Source organism: Podarcis tiliguerta, assembly GCF_965153285.1.
Source record: "Podarcis tiliguerta genome assembly, chromosome: 3".
Taxonomy (NCBI): domain Eukaryota; kingdom Metazoa; phylum Chordata; class Lepidosauria; order Squamata; family Lacertidae; genus Podarcis; species Podarcis tiliguerta.
This window is the reverse complement of record NC_139536.1, coordinates 66,908,125-66,931,435: the sequence shown is the minus strand read 5'-3', so window position 1 is coordinate 66,931,435 and position 23,311 is coordinate 66,908,125. Positions and strand designations below refer to the sequence as shown.

General features: G+C 47.0%; 1 protein-coding gene across 5 annotated transcripts; it reads left to right on the top strand.

Moving 5' to 3' along the window:
* Positions 1-219: 219 nt before the first annotated feature.
* VGLL2 (vestigial like family member 2) lies at positions 220-18,479 on the top strand. Of its 5 annotated transcripts, none has more exons than XR_014509950.1 (5): positions 220-498; positions 5,779-6,088; positions 14,688-15,194; positions 16,077-16,170; positions 17,325-18,479. XR_014509950.1 is itself a non-coding variant. In XM_083435228.1 (5 exons), the coding sequence occupies exons 1-4, from the start codon at positions 418-420 to the stop codon at positions 16,109-16,111; spliced, it is 933 nt and encodes a 310-aa protein (XP_083291354.1). In that variant the 5' UTR covers positions 220-417; the 3' UTR covers positions 16,112-16,113; positions 17,484-18,479. The 5 variants fall into 5 exon arrangements, 4 of the variants coding, with proteins under 4 accessions (XP_083291354.1, XP_083291353.1, XP_083291352.1 ...); XM_083435228.1 differs by having other exon boundaries at positions 16,077-16,113; positions 17,484-18,479; XM_083435227.1 differs by having other exon boundaries at positions 16,077-16,113.
* Positions 18,480-23,311: the final 4,832 nt, after the last annotated feature.

Genomic DNA, 23,311 nt, shown 5'->3' with positions numbered 1-23,311 from the left:
CGTCGCTCTGGCGAAGGGGTCCGAACGCACCAGGTGCAGGAAAAGGCGCGACGTCTGTCCCGGCAGCAGCGGCGGCGGCTCGAGGGAGGCCTGTCACAGAGCAACCGGGCAGAGAGGCGCGCGTGCGCGCTGGGCGCTTTCCCATTGGCCCGAGGCTGCCCCGCCCCCGCCTGACGCCGAGCGTGCGGTTTAAATGCTTCCCGGCTGGCGCCCGCCGCGCCTGTTCCTCGTGGGCGCGTGGACTGGCGCTGCGCTGGCTGACAGCGGCGGGGCAGGGCCAGGCTCCCTTCCTCCCGCGAGCTTCCTTCCCCGCCCCTTCCTTGCTCGAGGGGCGGGCGGCCCGATCGGAAAAACCCCCTATGCAGCCGCCGGGCCAGAATTGACGCTCCGCTGCCGGAGTCGCGGCTGCCTTTCGCCATGAGCTGCCTGGATGTGATGTACCAAGTCTATGGTCCTCCCCAGCCGTACTTCGCAGCCGCCTATAGCCCTTACCACCAGGTAAGTCGCCGGGGCGGAGGGTGGGTGGGGGAGGCGGGGAAGCCCCGGGCACCGTCGAGGAGGTGCCACTGGCCTGGCATATACCCTGGCATGGCTCAGTTGGTAGAGCAAGAGACTCTTAATCTCAGGCTCGTGAGTTCGAGCCCCACATTGGCCGAAAGATTTCTGCATTGCAGGGGCTGGACTAGATGATCCTCGGGGTCCCCTCCAGTTCTATAATTCTAGCTCGAGCTTGGCACAATAATGTGTCGCGGGTGACTTATGAGCGCAGCCGGAGGAATGGGGGGGGGGTGAATGGAATCCTGCGGCTCAACTTCTTGTATCGCTCCATTTCCCGCCCCACTCGTATTCCCTGGATGGATAATAGAATTGTAGATTTGAGAGTCTCAATGGAGCGCCAGGGTCATCTAATCCAACCCCTTGCAGTGCAGGAATCTCAGTTTAGGTCATACATGACAGGTGGCCATCCAACCTCTGCTTAAAGCCTTTCCAATGAAGGAGAATCCACCACCTCTCGTGGCAGCCCGTTCCACTGTCGAACAGCTCTTACCGTCAGAAAATTCTTGGGCTGAAACGCAAATGGACCGCGGTCCCCTCCACTTCTGGGGGAACTGAATTAGCAAATGGTTCCGTTTTATTCAGGCTTGTGGTGATTTTATTTTGGTTTTCTTTGCAAACGTGTTCCTGTTCGGAATAGGAAGTGCTCTCGTGATGGCGGGTGGGGATGTTTCGCAGCGAGCTCAGCCTGCCCGCCAATTGGAATTAAAACTATATTACCCATGGACACCAAAGGTATTTAAACTTGTTTTCAGGAATGAGAGAACGACTGTAATGGTTAGAAGTGTTAATGAGATTGTAACAGGAGTTGGAACAATAGTTCAGCCACTAATTCCAGAGGTGGCTTTTGGAATTCCATTTTTACCTCGTTCTTCGCAGCCGTATGTGCAGTAACGCTGGCCTTCCTTGCGAGGATGTCCTAAGCTAACAGCGTGGATTGCTTTGGACTCGGAATACGTTGTATAAACGCAAACTATCCCAAATGATTATTTTATTTTTAGAAACCTGTGAGAATCGCTTCCTGCAATTTCGTTCTCTCTGGCCATTGCAATTTTCAGTGAGCTTTTATCTTTTTTTCGGTTAATTTCCTAAGCTAAGCAGGCGGGACGCGTTCTGCAGCTTTTTGTAAGAAAGTTCAGAACTCTGGACTCGGAAGTAGGAAAATGTTTCAGCCCTGTTCGTTTGCATGCAAAAGGCGCGGCGATAAATCCGAGACCGGCGCCTTCACTTGCCCCTCGGTTCGTTGTTGCAAATAAGAAAAGCAATTCGTTTTCATTTCCGTCGCTAGAGCAACCTTCCTTGAATCAAGGAAATCTGAATTGTATTGCGTCGGTAGCTAACGTGCCTCTTTAACAAATGTGAGTGGATTGTTGTTGTTGTTTTGGGGGGGTTTTGTTTGTTTTGCTAGAAATAAATTCTGGTTCTTGAAGAGTTCAGATAAAGATAAGATATCATTAAGTGGAAAAAACTGACAAAATGCGGAAATATTGCCTTCCATTTAAAGCCCGTCTTGGACAGCAAAAGAAATTCAAAATTGTTTCATTGTGTCGGGCGGAATAGAAATTCAGTTTGCAAGGAAAACTGAAACTCAGCATTGAAAGAAGAGATAGCAGGCGACATTGAGTCCGACACTCTTTCTGTATTTCATGACCGTCTTAAACGGAACAGGCCCAACAATCCTAGCCGTTTGCTTCCAAATAAATGTGGTTGATAACGCGAAGTTAGGCTCTGCAGGGCGCAGCCGGCGGCTAAGTCAATTTAGTTCACTTTGAAATCCTTAGTCTGCCCCGTCGATTCAGGTTCCGCCATAAAACGAATGAATGTCAGGTAATAGTTCCACGAGTTGCTTCCTTCCTTCCGAGATAACGTCCCAAGCGTAGCCCTCGCTATTCTTTCCTCTTCCCACCGATGTATGGAGAATAATGCTTGTAATTCTTAATTTGTCAGGCTCCTTCTCAGATAGTTCTGCAAGGCCGGTCAGAATAGGGTCCCTTGAGAAAGGACCCAGTTCCCTATGCCGACTCCGTGCTGTGGCGGCACCTGGCTTCTGAAGCACCTTGATTATTAGTAGGATTTGGAGATCGCGGTACCTAATTTTCTTTCCCCGAGACTATTAAAAATGGGACATTTCTGATGACCCGTCTGGGGAGATGGACAGGAGTCCAAGCCGATGCGCCTGATGCTTTGCCACAGTAACGAAGCAAAGAGAAGGAAAGCTTCCTGCCCCGAGGACCTTACAATTGTGCATTCCAGGCGAGGAGGTGCAGCTCGAGGAAATGGGAAGGTCACTCAGCAGGGGAAGGGTCCCGTTTGGTTTGTCAGTCTTTCGGCAGAGTGAGGAGCGGGAGATGCCGCTCTCAGGGCCCTCCGTGGTGGTGAAAATGGAGCGAATGAAAAATAATTTGCTGGGCTTTCTGGGTGCCGGTCCCTCCCTCCAATATCTGCTGCTTGGAGTGGGAGGCCGGTCAGCGCAGGGACTGAGGCAGGCGTGGGTCAAAATACGCTCCCAAATCGCTCCAGCATAAGGAGAGTCCTGCTGGATCCAGCCCACCGCCCTATGTCGCATCGTGCCCAACCAGATCCTCTTCGAAGGCCCCAAGCAGGAGTCCTTCCCTCCTCCTGCTGTCCCGTCCCCCCCAAGACTCGTATTATTCGCAGGCAGAACAGACCTCTAGCCGTGCAAGTAGCCCTTGTGGCCAGTAGCCACTGACTGACTGCTCCGCGAATGCGTCTATCCCCCTTTTAAAGCCTCTTTGCTCCTGAGATGGCAAGGCGTAGCATAATTAAATCGCAGAAATCCAGAGAGCGGCGAGCCTGGCTGCTTCGCCTCCCGCCCCCTCCAACGTCTTCTTACTCTCCCTCCAGGACTTTTGCGCTGTGTCCGAATCCAATTATTCATTTTGCATTTTGATGGCCCTTGACGGAGGCGGCGGCAACGGCAGCAGCAGCTGCAGACACGCTAACCGCGGCAAAGCAAACGTGGAGAACATTTAGCAGGCCTTCGAGATCTCTCTCTCTCTCTCTCTCAAAGAACCCAGTGAAAAATAATCTGGTCCCGTCGGAAATGCCTCTCTCTCTCTCCCCGTGCCAAGCGGGCGCTGTTCTTCCCAAACCGAGTTCGAGTCCTGCCAGCTGCGTGGCTTTCCCGCCGCCTCTTGCTCCTAACCAGCACTAAGCTCAGAAAATAGCATTCCCAGTGTAGACCACATGTTTAAAACAACATCTTCCTCGCTCCCATTTCGTGGGACTCGCCGTTTCTCAGGTTTTTAGTTTTCCTTCTTTTGGTTTTGATAGTGTTGGCGCTCCGGGGACCCTTCACTGAGAGTAATTTCACGCGATCTCTGGCCTGCCATTCCGGTCTCTTAGAATCAACAGGGCTTTTTGCTGTTGGCATAGTTTTATTTTGTTTAAGAAACCAAAGTACACGGACATCTTCTGGATTTCGATTCGCATTGTGTCCCATTCGGACATTGTTAAAGCTCAGCGCTTTCATGCGCGAGGTAGTTTGTGGTTGTTGCTTTTTTATTTTACGATTCCTCCTGGTGTTTTCCCTTGAATTTGGACACTTGGTGTCACCTCTTATCTTTAAGAAGGAATGGGATCATCCGCCTGCTCCAGCTGAGGTCTCGGGCTAGTTTGGATGCCGCGGACGTCTTCTCTCCTGCCTGCGGACGTCGGCCGTTGCCTGGTCCATTTCCACCCTGGTCTTGCTTTTGTTTCCCCGCTTCTCTTGCAAAATACGGGTCGGAGCTAGCAGGAGCGGCGCCTTCGCTTCTGTCCGGCCTGCGCGGCTGCTTTCCGAGGGTCCTCCTCAGCGGCGCGTCGGCCTCCACTAGCCAGGCTCGTCGCCAAATTTTCCGCCGGCGCTGCGTGCTGCGAGCGAAGCGCGCTAGCCAAACAGAGAAACCCGGAGCGCGTTGCTTCTTGCTGCTCTCCGCTGGCCGCAGCCCTCCAAGCCCAGGGAACTGGGTCAGTTTGCTTCGATTCAAAGTGTACGCTTTGAGTAGGAAGCTTTTTCCCTCCAGAGAAAGGGACGGGGCAGCTTGCTGTGATCCAGCAGCTCCTTCAGCCAGAACCGTTGGAGCAAAGCCCTTCCAAATTCTCTTGCCTGAAAGGTTTGTGGATCGGGAGATTGTAAAACCTGACTGAGGCGCAAACCACAGTGTCCCAAATATGCCTACTGATGAAAGGCAAAGCTTGTCTTGGCAGGAATCCGTGCATTTTGGGTGTTGTGTTCACATGTCCCTTCTACCCACCCCCTCTTCACCAGGCCTCCACCTGAGCGTATAAAAGAGCCAGAGTAGGTCAGATGCCTGCAGACAGTTTAGACGTGTAGAGTGTTGGTCTCCCGTCCCATCCCCAGCTTTTTTATTTTTTTAAATAGCCCAGCAGCCCTTTGGCAAAGCAATAGCAATGAGAGTTTTTGTAGCCAAAGAAACTTTCAGTCTGGAATAACAATAAATCATACCACCAGTCATTGATCAGAGTGCTTAATTGTATTTGTTTGTTATGGCATGCATGGTTTCTCTCTTTCTCAATACAGTGGTACCTCGGGTTACATACGCTTCAGGTTACAGACTCCGCTAACCCAGAAATAGTACCTTGGGTTAAGAACTTTGCTTCAGGATGAGAACAGAAAACGTGCCCCGGTGGCATGGCAGCAGCAGGAGGCCCCATTAGCTAAAGTGGTGCTTCAGTTTAAGAACAGTTTCAGGTTAAGAACGGACCTCCGGAACGAATTAAGTACTTAACCTGAGGTACCACTGTATTCTTCTCCCAACAACCCTGTGAGGTAGATTAGCAGCTAAGAGACTGTGACTGGCTCAGGGAGCTTCCTTTCTGAGTGGAGATTTGAGTCCTGGTTTCTCAAGTCCTAGTCCAACCCTCTAAGCACTACACCACACTGGCTCTGAATTTCATTACACACACTTTTTAAAGTTATGTATGTCTATCAGTCCACCAGTCCAATGTATGCATGCTTTCCTCCTCCAGACCTCATTCCCTTCTGATGCACAGAGAGGGGCTCCTACATGGGTTTGTAGAAAAGACTGGGGATTGTTGCATTTCATTTACTTATACACAAAAACTGGGGTTGAGAGGCAGAACTTTCCTGCTGCCTCGTTGCCCTCGAAATGCAACTGTTTGGCAGGGGAGCCACTGGCACATTTCCGATGGGCAGGCATGTGTGCACAGACCTTGATTGCATTTTGCTCTCCTCCACAGAAACTAGCCTTTTACTCGAAGATGCAGGAAGCCGCGGAGAGCGCCAGCACAAGTGGCAGCAGTGCCAGCAGCTCCTTCTCCAGCCACACTGCCCCTGCCAGCATCAAAGAGGAAGAGTGCAGCCCGGAGAAAGAGCGCCCCCCAGAGGCCAAAGTCATCAATTCCAGATGCGTCTTGTTCACCTATTTCCAAGGGGACATCAGTGCTGTGGTGGACGAGCACTTCAGCCGAGCCCTCAGCCAGCCCAGCAGCTACTCGCCCAGCAGCTCCAGCACGAAGGCTGCCATGAGGAGCTCCAGCTCTTGGAGGGGTGAGCTGATAAGCCTCTTGGCCCTGCAGGACCCTTGCTGCCTGGTCTGTCTGCACCCGCACTAGAAAGCTCTTTGAATGTGGCTTAACTACTGGTGCCTTCCTAGCAGGGAACTGTAGTTCCGCGCAAGGGGCTAGGGAGAATTAGCACACAATGTTGTGCCACTATAGCCGTAAGGCGTGGTAGCTGTTGCTGAAAGCCTGGCAGCTCAGGGAGCAGCAGTGACCTGGATACAGACTTTGAATGGGATCTAATGCTTTGAAACAAGGGGCATTTGGTACAACCTAGGTGTGCTGCTCATCTGTGAATGGATGTGTTCAGCATAACCCACAGAGTTCTATGTCTACAGTGGGGAAAGTGTGTAGTGGCTGGGGCAGAATTATATCGCATGTGTGCAAACATAATGGCTGACACATTTTCTTCAGGGATATCTGTTTATAAGGTAAAGGGACCCCTGCCCGTACGGGCCAGTCGTGACCGACTCTGGGGTTGCGTGCCCATCTCGCTTAAGAGGCCGGGGGCCAGCGCTGTCTGAAGACACTTCCGGGTCCCGTGGCCAGCGTGACGAAGCTGCTCTGGTGAGCCTGCACCAGCGCAGCACACAGAATCGCCGTTTACCTTCCCGCTACAAAGCGGTCCCTATTTATCTACTTGCACTTAAGGGTGCTTTCGAACTGCTAGGTGGGCAGGAGCTGGGACCGAACAACGGGAGCTCACTCCGCCGCGGGGATTCGAACCACCGACCATACGATCGGCAAGTCCTAGGCGCTGAGGTTTTACCCACAGCGCCACCCGCGTCCCACTGTTTATAATCACCTATAAAAGATCTTATCCTCTTTGAAATTAGGAAGGGAGCCAAGACAATAAAGATTGTGTACACAGTACCAGCTTAAAACATAGCTAGGTCCTTCTTTTTCCCAATCTGGATCAAAGCTGGGGCTTTTTGAGGGGGGAAGAGATGCATCAAAACAATGTACTTCATAAGCAATGGCAGGATATATATGGCTAACATTGTGGGTATACCACTTTCCAAACTAGAAACAGGAACACACTGGATTAATAATAAACAGAATTGTGTACACAGCCTAAGACTATATTATTGATTTGGCCTTATGTGACTTAGTCCCAGGATAAGGGTACATAGGATCACAGCTTTAATGGTCTGTAGTAGCTACTCCAATAAATGAATCCAGGAATAATCACATTCACCAAGGCTGTAATCCTGTAGGCTCACTTGGGAGTTAGTGACGCATAAGTCGCATTCAACTCAATGGGCCTTATTTATGAATAAATGGCAGCCTGCAAGAATCCACAAACAAACTTTAATTGGTAACAATGAGGGGCATATATTTCATCTTTTGTGCCTTGCTTCCAAAACGGTGGAGGAAGGAAGCAATGAGCCACAAAAAAGTATTATTATCAGATTCCCAACACTAGATGCATTGAATGCTCTGAGTAAAGGACGTGGGCCAGGTCAGATTAGGCTCTTCTAAACCCTATTGATCTTAATAGAACAGTTAAGTGTGTGAAACCTATATGAAGCCTCCATATTCAGACACAGCATATCACTGCAACTATTTGCGGGGGGCGGGACTCTTTGCCTTCGTGCTCTGCATGTGGCCTTCTGATAGCAAGCATCTGGTCAGCCACTGTGTGAAGAGAGATGCTGAACAAGAAGGCTGTGTTTGATCCTACAGCGCACTTCTGTATTTGGTAAAAATACAAAGTGGCAAAACCAGCTGCTTCCCTGGCCATGGGGGTCAATGGGAGTTGGAGGACCAGGTACCTATAGCTACATCTGCTGGAGTACCCTCATCTATACATCTCTTAAAGCCACAGGAGCCCCATGTTCTGTGCTGTTTGGCAGTGCAACCCTACTCAGAAGGAAGCCCCACTGAGTTCAGTGAGGTTTACTTCCTGGATTACAGCCTAAATCTTTTCCACTGCAAAAGGTGGGTTGTGTATGATGTGTTTTGAATAGTCCTGTAGGTCCATGAACTTCTATGCATATGAATAGAAGGGAATTCTATTACAGAATTCCATTCTATATAGGAGAGGTAGAATTTTTTTAAAAAAACAGGCTAGGGGTGCATCCACACTGGAATTTGTTTTGGGGTGGGTTCTCTCCCTTCATGCATTTTTTTCTGAAGTTGCCGGGTCACCTTTGACATGCCAGTCCATGCTTTATTCAATTTAATCTTGATCTAACCTTTCCATTTGCCTTTATGTATTTTTTTCCTTTTTTCTTTTAAAAAAGCGCCAGCATCCCATTTATCTCAATAACCTGCTTGCAACTAAACCCTCTCTGGCAGTGCAATGGTAGCTAGCAGAGCACCTGTTTTGCCTGCAGAAGGTCCAATCCCCAGGTAGGGCTGTGAATGTCCCTCGTCTGAATTGAGAGTCTCTGCCAATCATTGTGAATGATTCTGATCTAGCTGGACCAAAAGTTCGGCTCAATCCAAGGCAGCTGCTCACACATATGGGATCAAAAAGTGTGTAGTTTTGAAAACACAAGTTTAATCCAGTTTAAAATTTTAACATTACCTCTTTGTACATTTCCAAAGTTTGCATTATTATTATTCCACTTTCTGGAATTTACAGGGCTAAATTTTTCACAGGGAGGGGAGAAATGAATTTACCCCCTTTCCTGCCAAACTCCAAAAATCCCTGACGAGGGGAACTCAGCTGCCGGGATTTCAGAAAGACAAAACAAATGGCCCAGCAAGGTCTCCCTGGAGCAGCTGCCGGGCCGAGAAGGGCAGAGGGCTGCCCTGCCCTTTGTGGCCCCCGAGAGGCCGTTGTCAAGAAAATCTCGGCAGCCCCTCGGGGAGCGCAACTGGGGGAAGGGAGAAACAAGCTGGGGCGTCTGCGCCCGGGCGAGCGAGACCAGCATGCCGGAGGCTTGGGCCGCGCCAGCGCCGTGAGCCGCCGCTTGAGCTGCAGCAATTAGCAGCGGATTCCGTTTCTCTTTCGGCGGCGAAAAGCGGCGCTTGTTAATTCCTGCACATCAAGCAGCTGTTAAAGGAACAGGGGCGGGAGGAGGATGGTGATTTGGGGGTTATTTGGTTTTTTAAAAACAACCTGAACACAAGAAAACAAGACTTATTGCAGGAGGACACGTGGCTGGGTTGCTCTCTAACAATTTACATGCAGATCAGTAACATTATTATAACACTAGTTACAAGTAGGTAGCCGTATTGGTCTGCCGTAGTCGAAGCAAAATAAAAAAAATCCTTCCAGTAGCGCCTTAGAGACCAACTAGGTGATTGGTATGAGCTTTCCTGAAGAAGTGGGCATGCACACGAAAGCTCATACCAATAACAAACTTAGTTGGTCTCTAAGGTGCTACTGGAAGGAATTTTATTATTATAACAATACAGTATATTTATTTATTCCCCGTATTTTCCCCTGACCAGGGACTCAAGACGGTTTACAGATAAAAATAAAAACAGTTCAAAACATGGGAAGCATTTAAAAAAAAAACCAATTAAACATTGATATAATTAAGAGAGAGAGAGAGAGCTTGCAAAACTATCCGTTTTCACCCTGGAAGCAGCTCTTCTGAACTCTATGGGGGTTTACTTCTAGGCAGAGAGATCACAGGATCGTAGTATCAACTTCCTTTTTAAAAAGGGATCTTGCATGGGACTGTTAATTTCGGGATTAATATTCTTCACTCTAAAGAGCGATCGGGAGGCGACAGGTCGCAGCAAGAGACCGTCCCCTTTGACGAACAGACACTCCGCCCGTAATGGCCGCGGACATGGGACAGGGGACATAAGGGAAACGCATGGAGGTAGATAGGGGGGAGCGTCTTAATTCAATGGGGAAAGGAAACGAATCCGGCAACGCAGAAGGCGAGGGAGAGGCCGGATGGGGAGAGAGGCTGGGGTTTTCCAGGTGCGCAAATCGCACATTTAAGAACGGGGTTTTCTTTCCAAGGCTCTAAGAAACGAAAAATCCAAGCTGCCCGATAAAGGCAAAGGAAAAGCCCCCAAACAACACTTTTGAGATGAAACTCAATGGGATGCAATACCATTTACTTCTGAATAAAAAGACGTGGGATGCAAAACGTAGCCGCCTCATCTCCAAACCTGTTAGGCTACTTGGAGAGAGCAAATAATTTTTTTGTCCCCCAAATATTACTTAATGCTTTTAAAGTCCTGGTTCCTGGCGTTGTAGAAATAAGGCGACCCTGAAGCAAAAATATAGAAAGTAAGTGATTTTAAATAGTTGTAGGAATCATTTTGCAGCAGCGGGTGTTCCTGTCTGGAATCCTCTGGAATTGTGGCACATAGCTTACCGGAGGAGAAATCCCATTGAATTCGCCGACTCTGGAGTAAATGCAAGTGTAGAATTGCACGGGCTAACGGCACAGTTATGTGTACATTCACTCTGAACGAATTGTTCAGCAATGAAAGGTACCCCATAATATGTGCGCTTAGGACAGCCCCCTTAAATTCAAGTACTTAACAAGCCGGAGTCACAGACTAGGGGTCTCATTCCCTCTCCATTCGATTCCAAGGTGTTTTGTTTAATATGGATAATGGGGCCTCCCCTCGCCTTTTTTTTCCACCTTTTTGGCTTTTGTGACTAGGCCGGATGATGCCAAGCAACGACTTCTGGGAGAGAGAAAAAGTTGGGTTTTAGAACACGCATTCACTCTCGATTCATGGATCTTGCTGGGTTTTTAATCATTTTTATAAGCGGACAGGGTAATGAACAGTAATAACTAATTGCTATCTTAGTTATTACTAATTAGTGTGATAACTAATTGCTTTTTTTTTTAGAAAGAGGCAAATCTTTAAAATTGGCAATTAATTCTCAACTACCATAACCTTTTTTCTTTTTCTTTTCTTTTTTAAAAAATGCTGCCTGTATTCTGAAATACTGCACCGCAGTATATGGCATTTTCTGGGGAAGAAAGAGATGGCTGGGGCATTTCTGGATACGCTGGGTGATGCTCTCCAAAAATCAATACGGAGTATGACACCATGGGCGTAGCCTAGGGGGGGCAGCTACCCCCCATCAATATAAACCTGAAGTTCTGCCCTCCCCCCGGTAACAAAAGCCTGCCCCCCTGATAAAAGTCCTGGCTACGTCCATGTATGACACACTTGGATATCAAAGCACAGTCACAGTAGCCAGGAAGCAAGCTACTGAAAAGGAGAAATCTCGAAATTCAGCAATATTTGTTTAAATGCGGACATCACCATTCTAGAGACGTTTACGCAGAAGTCCCAAAGTCAGGCCGCAGCCCCATACCTGAGAGCGACCCTCACTGAATTACTTCCGAATAGCCATTCTTTTCAGGCATCAGTCTCTCGAAGTAAACATGCTTCCACTGGGGTCCAGCTTCTGTTTCCCCGGCTAGTTAGAATCATAAAGGAGCTGTAGAGTTGGAAGGGGCAGTGAGGACCATCTAATCCACTCCCTGCAATGTATGACTCTTTTGCCCAACGTGGGGCTCGAACCCACGATCCTGAGACTCTCATGCTCCCACCCCACTTTGCTCGAGCAAGCCCTGGGGTTTTCCAGATCGGAAGTGCAAATTCGCTTTTTTAGTGCGCTTCTGCATCGCCCTTCAGCAATGCGCAAAAACTGGGGCAAAAATCGCCCTTGGAAAACTTGCAAAATCTCGAACCTTTGCCTTATGGGGTGCAGCCGTGCGGTCAAGGGCAAGACTTCGGAGCAGAGATCCAGCGGGGGTCCCGGTCAGTGGGATGAGCAGGCGGGTCCGTGGACGCCTCAGATCTGATTTCCCCACTTTGGGAAGTAAGTTTATCGAAGTGATAGACAGGTTACCCTCTGGAAGAGCTCCACCACCATTAAGTCCAGCTTGGGTCCCATGCTGTTGCTGGACTACAACTCCCATCACCCCTAGTTAGAAGGACCGGTGGCCAAGGGATGATGGGAGTTGTAGTCCAGCACCAGATGGGAACCCAATCCCAGGGACCGCTTAATCCTTTCCGCTCGGCCCCGATCCCCATTCAAATGCCTCCTGGCGACTAGAAGGGCTGAGAGAGAAAGGAGTCCATGGCAGACTCTGTGACTCTAAAGGGCGCTTCCGTGGGACCGCAGCAGCCCTCCAAAAACAGGGGCTTACAGGACGCAGCGTATCACCTCGGCCCCAGACACTCATAACTCTGCTTGAAGCCAGCAGCTAAGGGACACGATCCGATGTACGTTTGTTCTTAAAGAAGTTCCGCGACTTTCCCGCGTACTCGAATATTTTACAGGGCAGCCCTGGTAGGAAAGCACTTGCTCTGGTCAGCGATTTGCTTTGGTCGCGATTTGAACGCCCGAGGAGCCGCTAAGGGTTGTTTTGGATACACAGAGGATGCCGTTGTCTCGAGCTGCAGCCTGATGTTAGCCATGCTTCTTCGGAAACATTTCCACGGGGCTTGCTTCCGAGGAAGCGCGCGAAGGATCGCAGGCGCAAAGCGTCTTCCCGCCCTGTTTTTTTAAAAAATAAAAATAGGTGAGAACCATGCCTATAATGAAGCATAGTTAAGTTGCAAGGGTATTATTTGAGAGAGATCTGCAAGCTCCCTCATGACCTTACGGTGAATGCAGATCTTCCATGTTGAGACTTGGTCATGAGAAATCTAAACCCCCGCTTACTCATGAAGCTCTCAAGGTGTCCTTGGTTAAAGCCAGTGATTATCCTGCACCCAGATGGGATCCTTATGGTGGCTGCATGAGATGCGCCCCCCCCCCATGGTGTACTTAACACATTTTTTAAAAAAGAGCGTGTAGAGTGTAATTTAGATTTTATCACTATGGGATTCTGTGAGAATAATCCCAAGGATAATCTCTTGAGATCAGATGTTGTTAGGGTTCTGTTATCTGCCTCGAGGTTCATTGACAGCTGAGATTGTCTGTTCCTCTGTGGGAATCAAATTGCTTATGAGCTCTTGAGAATCATGAGCTGCTCACAGTGTGGATCTCTTCTGGAATCAAGGGTTCAGTGTTCATCTGGCTCATTCCGTGCACTCTCTCTTTAAAAAGATTCACCAGGGTGGAGTTAAGTTTCTGAAGGACTAGAGACATTTTTATTTTATTTTTTGAAAGATGCCAGTAATACTTTTTAGTTAGGAGAGTGCAGAATATATTTCCTTTTGACACAAGACACCAAACAGCTCATCTATGCTCATGTCATATTATTCAACCAATCTTAATGCTGGACACAATACAAAAGTAAACTCATGTTACAATTCAGCTAATTTCAATAAAGATATATACATGGATGTAAAGGATGGAGTTAAGTGACAATGGAACATAAAAAGCAAGCTATGATAATTCCATTTCAGTTCTGAATGAATTGCCACAGAAAATGGGATGTATCTATCCTCAGTCCTCATCGCTGTAGACCCATTGAGATCAATGGACATGATGACTAACTTAACGTAAATCAATAGATTGTCAGCTTGTGTCTTGCATTTCACTGCAATTTAATGCCAAACTTTACTCTCCATGTCCCTTTACTCCTATGTGTATCTGCCAAATAAAACTGCACTTCATGTACCTGACGACATGGACTAAGATCCACACAAACTTTTGCCATAATAAATTGGTTAGTTTTTAACGTGCTTCTAGGGTCTTGGTTGGACATTCTAGCCAATGTGGATTTTAATGCTTAGTTTGTATTTTGACAGAGGCTTTACATGATGCAAGGGTAAAAATCAACATTAGAGTTCCATCTAAACTTAAGACTTTCAATTGCATACCAGCAAATTCAGGTTGTGCAGTTAAAGCTGATTCTGAGCTTTTGTGAAACAAACCCACTTCCCCATGATATCCGACTTTTTACACTAAGGAAATGGGCTGGGGATTGCACTCTGTGGGATAACAGTGGCTTGATGCAACATCATCCAATCTCACCACAGAAAAGTCAAGGCGAATGCTCATCAAGCAGCTGATGTGGCCTAATCTCTCCACAAACAAATCAGGTTGAATCAGCTCATCCAGACTTCCTTTTGTGCCACGTTTCTAAACACAGGTCCATGCTTTAAAGCTTCTTGTTCTAGTGCTCCCCTCCCCAGCGCTTTCCCCACAAAAACATGTTCTTCATCGCTGAATTGGACCAAACAGCAATCCACAGAAAACCTGAATTGCTGTTTGTCCCAATTCAGCATTAAAGAGCAGGTTTCCCCGATGTAAGTAGTGGGAGAGGGAACGCTTGAACACAGAGCCTTAAAATGAGGACCTGTTCCTAGAAAGTGTGGAGCAAAAGGATGAGTGTGGATGAGCCCTTAGTCATGGTTACAGCTGACCAATTGAAATTGCCTATTAAAGGCATCACTGGTAAAAACGGCATTGGCCTTTATAATTCAAGGGACTCTTTTTTTTGGAGAGCACCCTTCTATTCTTGATGTGAATCAGAAAAAGAGGTTGATGGCCAGGGTGAAAGTCCAGGAGAGCGGCTAATCTGAAGACCCTTTAGGTGGAACAATTTGTCTTGGAAACAGGTTACAGGAAGGATGCTTATCTAGAAAGCACATGCCTTATCAGTAGGAGTCCTTGTGGTTAACGGAATGGATGGACATCACACCTTTCTGATGTGGCTCTGATGTCCTTCTCCACCTTCCTTTGTTAGATGGATCATTCCCCATGAGTCAACGCAGCTTCCCGCCTTCCTTCTGGAACAGCACGTACCAGCCCTCTTCAGTGCCTGCGTCACTGGGCAGCCCACTGTCAGCCACTGCCCACAGCGAACTGCCCTTTGCCACAGCGGACCCTTACTCTCCAGGCTCGCTGCACAGTCATCTCCACCAGGGCCCCCCGGAGCCCTGGCACCCTGCCCATCACCACCATCACCACCACCACCACCCTTACATTGGAACACAGAGCTCAGCCTACCCTCGACCCACCGCTGTGCACGAAGTCTACGGCCCTCACTTTGACCCTCGCTACGGCTCCCTGCTGGTGCCCGCCGCTTCCGTGCGCCCCCACCGCCTCACGCCCGCCTCAGTGCCCACGCCCGTCAGCCCTCCGTGCGAGCTGGGCAAGAGTGAGCCTGCCACTTCAGCGTGGACAACGCCAGCACCTTTCGCCAGTCCTGCAGGGGAAATGGCACAGAGTTTAGGCCTCAATGTGGACACAGGTAAGGCCTGGCAGGTGTAGCTTTCTGTTTCTGTCCATCCACCCTTTTCTCACATCCTGAATTTTGTGTGTGTGTGTGTGTGTGTGTGTGTTCATCATCAGTAAGGTCCCCTTGCTCTACCCCAAATAAATGCAAATAACAAAATGAACAGTAATAGAATACAATTCCTGCCCCCAGCCCTTCTCAGAGGTCCAGAGAGGCGGGGGCCATTTCCAGCTTTTGAGGTCCTTAGCCATAATAAAAAAAAATTAAATGACGCCACATGAAAACAAAGTAAGGCACCAAACAGAAACAGAGTGAGACATAAAACTGAGTTATTTATTTCTAAACTTAACAGGTGCTTTTCTTGCCTTTCTGCAAAAAAATAATAATAAATGCTGTAATTATCAAGAAGAAAAATCTAGCTTTCGTGCAGTGATATTAAGTGTAGCGTATCCATGCAAACACTCTGGCCCCGTAGCTGAATGGTGATAGTTCTGTAGCTGCTTCAACACATCATAGGTGAGCTCACTTGAAGCCACTGATACAGGCAAACTGAGAAAAATAGGTAATATGATTGTGATATCAGGAAACACACCAGAGAGCCCAAGTTCAAGTATTCCTTGATGCAACTTATTATTCAGCCCTCGGTGTCCAAAAGTTATCCATGACTATCTTAGGGAGTATGTTCACAAAATGAACATAACCTTTCCTCAAGAAACTTTCAGTTTTTATCAAATTCTTGAAAGAGAATATGTTTTCTTGTTAGAGGAGATGTCTACTATGTGTTTTCCATGAAATACAGATATTACTATTTTTATTTTTAGTTTAGTGGGTGTGCAAACTTAGGTAACATCTCTCTGTGTGTGTGTGTTTGTCTCTCTCTTTCTTTCCCTCTCTAAGGAAAGAATTCTGGATTCTACAATTCAAAAGACTAAGGGTGAAACCAATTATCCCTGTAGGGGCCTAGTTGTAAATAAAACTGGTCACATCTCTTGTGAGTCTCTGTTGCATTTATTCCCCAAGCAGGGATGACTCCAAGGGGTAGCAACAATGGGTCCAGGTGCTCCCCCTCCAAATGTTTCCCACTTCCCCCTGCTCCCCTAATGTGTATTTTTATGGAGTTGCTCCTGTCCTTGAGCTCTATAGTATAATTTTCTAAACTGTCACCATCCTCTTAATAAGCCAGTAGGGTGAGCTCTTTGTGTTTGTGAGGGCTCATCATGGCAACCCATTGTTAATGCCTAGTTTATAGTCAAGTCACCTCTCTGTTTAGAAAATGTTTGATTCAATTCCAAGTGCCCATTTTTACAGATGTGGAACTAAAGGTGAGGGACAGTGCCAAAAGCGGATTTCCTCCAGGATTCCCTAAATTCTCTTGTGAAGCTATCCATTTGAACTTGGGTTCTCCTTTTAATAATAATAATAATAATAATAATAATAATAATAAATTTTATTTATATCCCGCCCTCCCCAGCCGAAGCCGGGCTCAGGGTGGCTAACAACAATAAAACAGTAGAAAAGTACAGCATAAACAACACTCTAAAATCATTCATTATAAAATTAATTAATTCAAGCCGCTGGCAACCATTGGGCCAGAGCTCCGCGAAGATTGCCAAGGGAGGGAGTCTGGCTGTGCCCTGGCCAAAGGCCTGGTGGAACAGCTCTGTCTTGCAGGCCCTGCGGAAAGATGTCAAGTCCTGCAGGGCCCTGGTCTCTTGTGACAGAGTGTTCCACCAGATCGGAGCCACAGCCGAAAAAGCCCTGGCTCTAGTTGAGGCCAGCCTAACTTCTCTGAGGCCTGGGACCTTGGCTTGGCGGAGATGGAAAAATGCCGCCTTTGTTATAGCTGCAATCTGCGCCTCCATGGAAAGGGAGGTGTCGAAGATTACACCCAAACTCTTAACGGACGGTGCTGGCACTAATTGCACCCCCACAAGAGATGGGAGTTGCCCCCCCAATCCCATATTGTCCCGTCGAGAGTGCATTACTATGCTTTTAGATAGGTTACCTACCCTTTCAAGAAAATGGTGGTAGTTGTCTTTCCCCACCCCTGCCCCATCCTTATATATTTATACTCCTCCCCCTTTTCTGTTTTATTTTATTTCCATTTTCTCTTTCTCTTTCTCTCTCTCTTTTCTCTGTTCTCAGGTTTACAGCCTCAGGATAAAAGCAAGGACCTCTATTGGTTTTAGACCTGCCCTTCCACCTTTTCTTCTTCCCCTCTAGTCAGATCTCTGCCTAAGTAGGACTGGTGGTGACAGAGCTGAATCGAGTCGATTTGTAACAGCTTCTGATCTTGGTTTACAGCTCGCCGTTATTCCTTCTGTGGTGGATCCCTCCTGAGCTGAACTGCTGATCCTAAAGCGTTCCCAACCACCCCACAACTCCATCTTCTTTGTCCCCCTCCATCTTTCAGTATCTCATGTCACATTTCAAGGACAAGAAGACGGGCAATTCAGTGGGAGTTAAAAGCTGCTTAGACTTCAACTTTCAACCAACAGGACCTAAGATGATGATGGGGTGATGATGGGGTTGGGCGCCCTCATCCATGAACAGTGGCCAGGCCATTCTAAAGAATCAAGATGAACAAAGAAGGACTTTGAAATTGCTGACTTTAGGAAGCAAAAAGGGTTTGCTGCCGGCACGATGGCATGGACTTTTCTTTTTGACTGACATTTTTTAAAAAACGAAAAACAAAAACACCTCCACAGTCCTTTTTCAAAGCAGCATGAGAAGATATTCAGACGTTGTAAATGGGATTGTTGTCCTTTCCACTGTAGAAACAAAGAAAGGAATTCTAAACTCCTAGGCACGTTTGGGATTTTTTTTGTTTTTTAATGGAGAGACCTTTCAGTCTTCAGCATGGTGATGAGTGGCAAGTGACTAGCACAGGCCACCTGCCCTCCCGGCTTACACAAATGCAGCTGTTCAAGAGACAACTGTTCGAATTCTAGAAACTTGACAACTAAGGTGGCACTTCTCCGAGTTTGGCACAACAATTGCATTGGATAATGCATCCATCCATATGTGTATATATAAGGTTTTTATACAAGGAACGTTTTATGATGAAAGAAGAGACCCTTCAAAAAAGAAAAGAAAAGAAAAGGCTCCACAAGTAACAACTGGAGAAAATTGGGGTGGGGGAGTAATTGGATAGACAAAGGGCCCCATTTAATATGAATCCTCACTGTGTGTATCTTTCTAGTGGTCAGTGACTGGGTCTCTTTTCTCTTCTTTTTTGAAGGGACATATATGAGATGTTTATTTGTAGGAAAGTTGAATTAAAGATGTCTCCTTTCACCATCTGATTGTATGAGTTTTGCAAGCTAAACGGACTGGAGATTTGGTGTGCCGAGAACCTGAATGTGTTCAACAGAAACATCCCCGAGGTTAATGTTTTACAAGGGTTTTGTTGGTGTGGGTAATGTTAAGTTTACAAGAGCCCCACTGGATCAGATCAAAGGCTTATCTAGTCCAGCATCCTGTTTTTGAATAGTGGGCAAGCATAGAAAATCCAAGAGCAGGGCATGAGGGCAGTAGTGTTCTCCTGCTGTGGTCCAGAAACATTATTGTGCTGTCGTGCAGGTATGCTGTCTCCAATCTTAGATGTTGCCCATAGCTACTATGGTCAGTAGCCAGTGATATCCTTAACCTCCATGTTTTATCTAAAGTGGAGGTGCTTGACACACCCTGTAGCAGCAAATTCCACAATTTAACTGTACAGTGGGTAAAAGAAGTATTTAAAGTGTCTGCTCTGAATTTTCAACTGATCAGTTTCATTGGATGACCCCAGATACCTGGAGAGGGGAAAAGCATCACTCTCTCCACATCATGTGTAGTTTTGCATACCTCTACCATGTCCTCTCTCACTCATCTTCCCCCCTCTAAGTTCAAATGCCCCAAAGATGGGAAACTGCCTTATACCACTTCAGGCCACTGGTCCATCTCCCTCAATATTGTCTGCACACTGACTAGCAGCAGCTCTCCAGGGTTTCAGACAGAAATCTTTCCCAGCCTTACTTGGAAAAGGAGTTACGATATTGGCAGTTTTGATTCCTTTTCCAATGATCCTTAGCATGGAATTCAACCTTTTCACAGCTGTCACACGCAGGGTCAACATATCATTCGGCTGTCTCCCACAACGCCAAGATCTCTTTCCTGGTAGGTCATCACCAGCTGAGCCCCCAGCAGTGTGTATGTAAAATTAGGATTCCCCCCCCCCCCCGCCGCTATCCCAATATCCATCACTTAAGCTGCAATCCTATACACCCTTACCTGGGACTAGGTCTCACTGTACACAGTGGGACTTAACTTCAAGTAAATATGTATAGAATTGCACAGCCAATATATTTTGCTGGAGTGGGTCAAAATATTCACCCCAGGCAAGTGGTTAAACAAATAAATTCTGGGGCAGCTCGCTATAGTTGATGACAATGAAAAATTGTAACGTCTGTTCTGGCCTCCATCTAATTTTTCAGCTGTTGTCTGTGCTTCCAAGCCCTAACCATATTTAGAAAGAAATGAGATTGGGCTACAAACTAAACAAATTTACTAAAGAGTAAAAGGTAAAATGTAAAGGACCCTGGACAGTTAAGTCCAGTCAAAGGCAACTACGGGGTTACAGCGCTCATCTCACTTTCAGGCCAAGGTGTTTGTCCACAAACAGCTTTCTGGGTCACTTGGTCAGCATGACTAAACCACTTCTGGTGCAATGGAACAATGTGACAGAAACAGGAGTGCACGGAAACACCGTTTACCTTCCTGCCACAGCAGTACCTATTTATCTACTTGCACTGGCGTGCTTTTGAACTTCTAGGTTGGCAGGAGCTGGGACAGAGCAACGGGAGCTCACTCCATTGCGGGGATTCGAACCATAGACCTTCCAATCAACAAGCCCAAGAGGCTCAGTGGTTTAGACCACAGCGCCACCTGTGTCCCCACTGAAAACATGTGCTGGACTACACTGCCAGTGGGCAAGATTCTACCAAACCTATTCCACCAGCCTGCTTTCTGTCTGCATCATGTGTGGCTATCCCAGAGAGGCAGGGGTGCTGAGCTCTATTCTGGCTGGCTAGTTACTTTTGCATATTGTGTGTTACTCTTTGGATCAAAGGGGGTAGTGAACTTGGCAGGATGAGGCTTCCTTTTCTCCCCACGTTTGCATTCTCTTGTGAGGATGGAGGATGGCTTGACCTCTTAGCCTGCCAGTCACCCCCAGAGAATGGCCTTCCCACTCTGCTCTCCCATCGCCTGTCTTCTCTCGCAATGAGCAACAGCTGAGGGGAAGGTTGTGCTCCAGTTTGCTTCAGATCTTTCTACATCTAATTGTAAATGCTGCAGCTGTTCCAAGGTCAGTGTTTATAGCAGCACGTCTATATGGTGGCTTCTCATTAGAACAGAGGGCACTCCCAGCAATACAGAAAGGTCAGGAAAAGTTTCCCCCCCAGGCCACTAAAGTTTGGATCTTATCTTTAGCTTTCCCTTAGGGCTATAATTCAGCCAGATTTATGGACATGAAACAAGTCCTATCAAAATTGGGGGCAGCCCTGGTTGCTAATGTTTCAGGCAGACTTGGCAGGGGATTCTGCTTATCTAGAGAGGACAACCATTTAGAGCTTTGCAAGTGTAGGAAATGATATATGGCCTAATCATTTTATCTAGATAAGTGTGCAATGCTCCTTCTTAGCTAACATCAGTTAAGAGTCACTTTAAATGTCACAAATATTCCTCTAGGTCACACTTCAGTGTAGCAGGAAAGTGTGCCAGCTTGAGTGTAGAGCATGACATCTCAACTGTGCATGAAGATTGTGCTACGTGCTCATGCGGTATATGCACAATGAGAGGTACACCACAAAATATTCTGAATCTGTTGTTAAAATGCCTCAGGTTCAGGTTTCCTTGACAAAATTTCTCCATCCAACTGTTCTATTGAAAATAATGAATGAATGAATAATATTTATATAGTGCATTTCAAGTGCTCAAAACAAGTCAGTAATGGTTACAGTAGTCCGGGGGGGGGCGGGGAGGAAAGCTGGCATTATTCTTTAGAAAGTTTTATATTCTTCACAATTAAAAACCCATTTCTAACCAGTTTACAATTTTAATTTTAAAAATAGCAATAAAAGCATAATTTAAAAACAGTAGACATAATAAAATATCAAAATATAGATAAAACCAAACATACATAATAAAATTGCATGTTTGGGTTGACACATCTAAACAAAAGAGTTTTTTAAAGTTGCCGGAAACGGTACAATGAAGATGCCTGACGATCAACATCCCCATATTGCAGAAGGGAGGAGAGAGGCTGGGAGGGAGATGGCTTGCTTCAAGCCACTTAGTTGAGCTGCGGTTCGAATCAGGGGCTCCTTAGTTCCCAGCCACTGTGCGATACATCACTGTATTCACATAAATATGTGTCGTTGAAACAAAACAAAATAACCAACCACCTTTGAGTTTAAGTGCATTGCACTGGAAGATCCAGTGTTCTCTCTCGGGAAAATATGGTGGGACAGACAGAAGGAAATCTCCATTTGAGGCAGGGAAGCAGCTCCCAGTCCCTGTTTTATTTTTGGAGGCGGAATTTTAACAAGAGTTTGCTTCCCAAGAATCTTTCTTAGCACTGATGCGGCTGAAAGAATATAACAGATGACAACTTCAGTTTGCATTTGGGTCCCCCTGCTGCTAGAACTGTTTAAACTACCTCTTTTAGCACCGGATTCTCATTTCTTTTTGCCACAGGGTTGTTCAGATGAGCTTTTGCCGCAGGGTGAAGCTGTTTCCTAGCAATCCTTGTGTGCACAAACATCATCTCCTGGGAGTGAGAGTTTCCTGTCCCTTGGGAACCTTGTCTGCACTGCCATCATCTTACATGGCAGAGGAGTTGCCTTGCCATGGACGTAGCCAGGAGGGGAAGAAAGGGGCGGCTCCCCCCCCCCAATAAATAAAAATACTGTGGTACCTCAGGTTACAGACACTTCAGGTTACAGACGCTTCAGGTTACAGACTCTGCTAACCCAGAAATAGTACCTCGGGTTAAGAACTTTGCTTCAGGATGAAAACAGAAATTGTGCGGCAGCGGGAGGCCCCATTAGCTAAAGTGGTGCCTTAGGTTAAGAACAGTTTCAGGTTAAGAACAGACCTCCAGAACAATTAAGTTCTTAACCACTGTACATAACAAACTGAGGTTCTGCCCCACCCCAACAAAAATTACTGACTTGCTATGCCCATGTGCCTTGCCCTCTTGCTTTCCCCTTGCAATTCTGTTTGGATCTGTGCTAATATCTGGTAAGGGTTTAAAGCAGGCATGCACAGCATGTGGCCTGTTACGCTGAATGCAGCTCACCAGAAAGTGGCCTACTAGGCTCCTTGACCAGCACCTCTTGCTTTTGAAGACCCAAGCAAGTTCACAGTCTTTTACATGGATTAACCTGAATAGCACATCACAGAGAGCCTCGTCCTCCCACGTGCCATGCTGAGAGACTGTGAGCAGACACTTCGACTCCTTGGCTTCACCATCAGCTAACCTTTGTTCCTTTCCCACCCCTTGTTATTTGGACCACTTAACCTGATGAAAAGTTATGGCTCCATATGTGACCTTTTGGTTGGCCTAATAAAGTTGTTGTCCTACTATGGATTTCAGAACGCATACACTTGCAATTGTTACCAGCCCCAGCCCCTGCAAGGTAAGCCATTGCTCTTATTCCTAGATTGATGATAGAGGATGGTCTGAAACAGAGTGACAGGGACTTGACTGAGATATTCTAGGGTGTTTGGGGTTGATTCAAAGCTTCCTGATTTGGAGTTGAGTTGGTTGGCCACTATACTATTGGTGAGGGACCATAGAGCACATGCTTTCCATGCAAACAGTCCCAAGTTCAATCCTGACAATCTCTATTTTAAAAGGATGCAGGTGACGTAAAAGATCCCTGCCCGACTACAGACCATCAAAGGTTATGCCAGAATGAATTTGTTAGTCCTTAAGATGAACAAGGCTGTTTGTTGAGACTAACATGCCTAGCCCTCTGCAGAGCTGCTCCTAGTTGGAAGAGAAATAAAGATTAGCAAATATTATAACCAGGTTTCTATGTCCTACATTAGCTCTTATGTTGCTGCTTTAGCTTTATCATAAATCT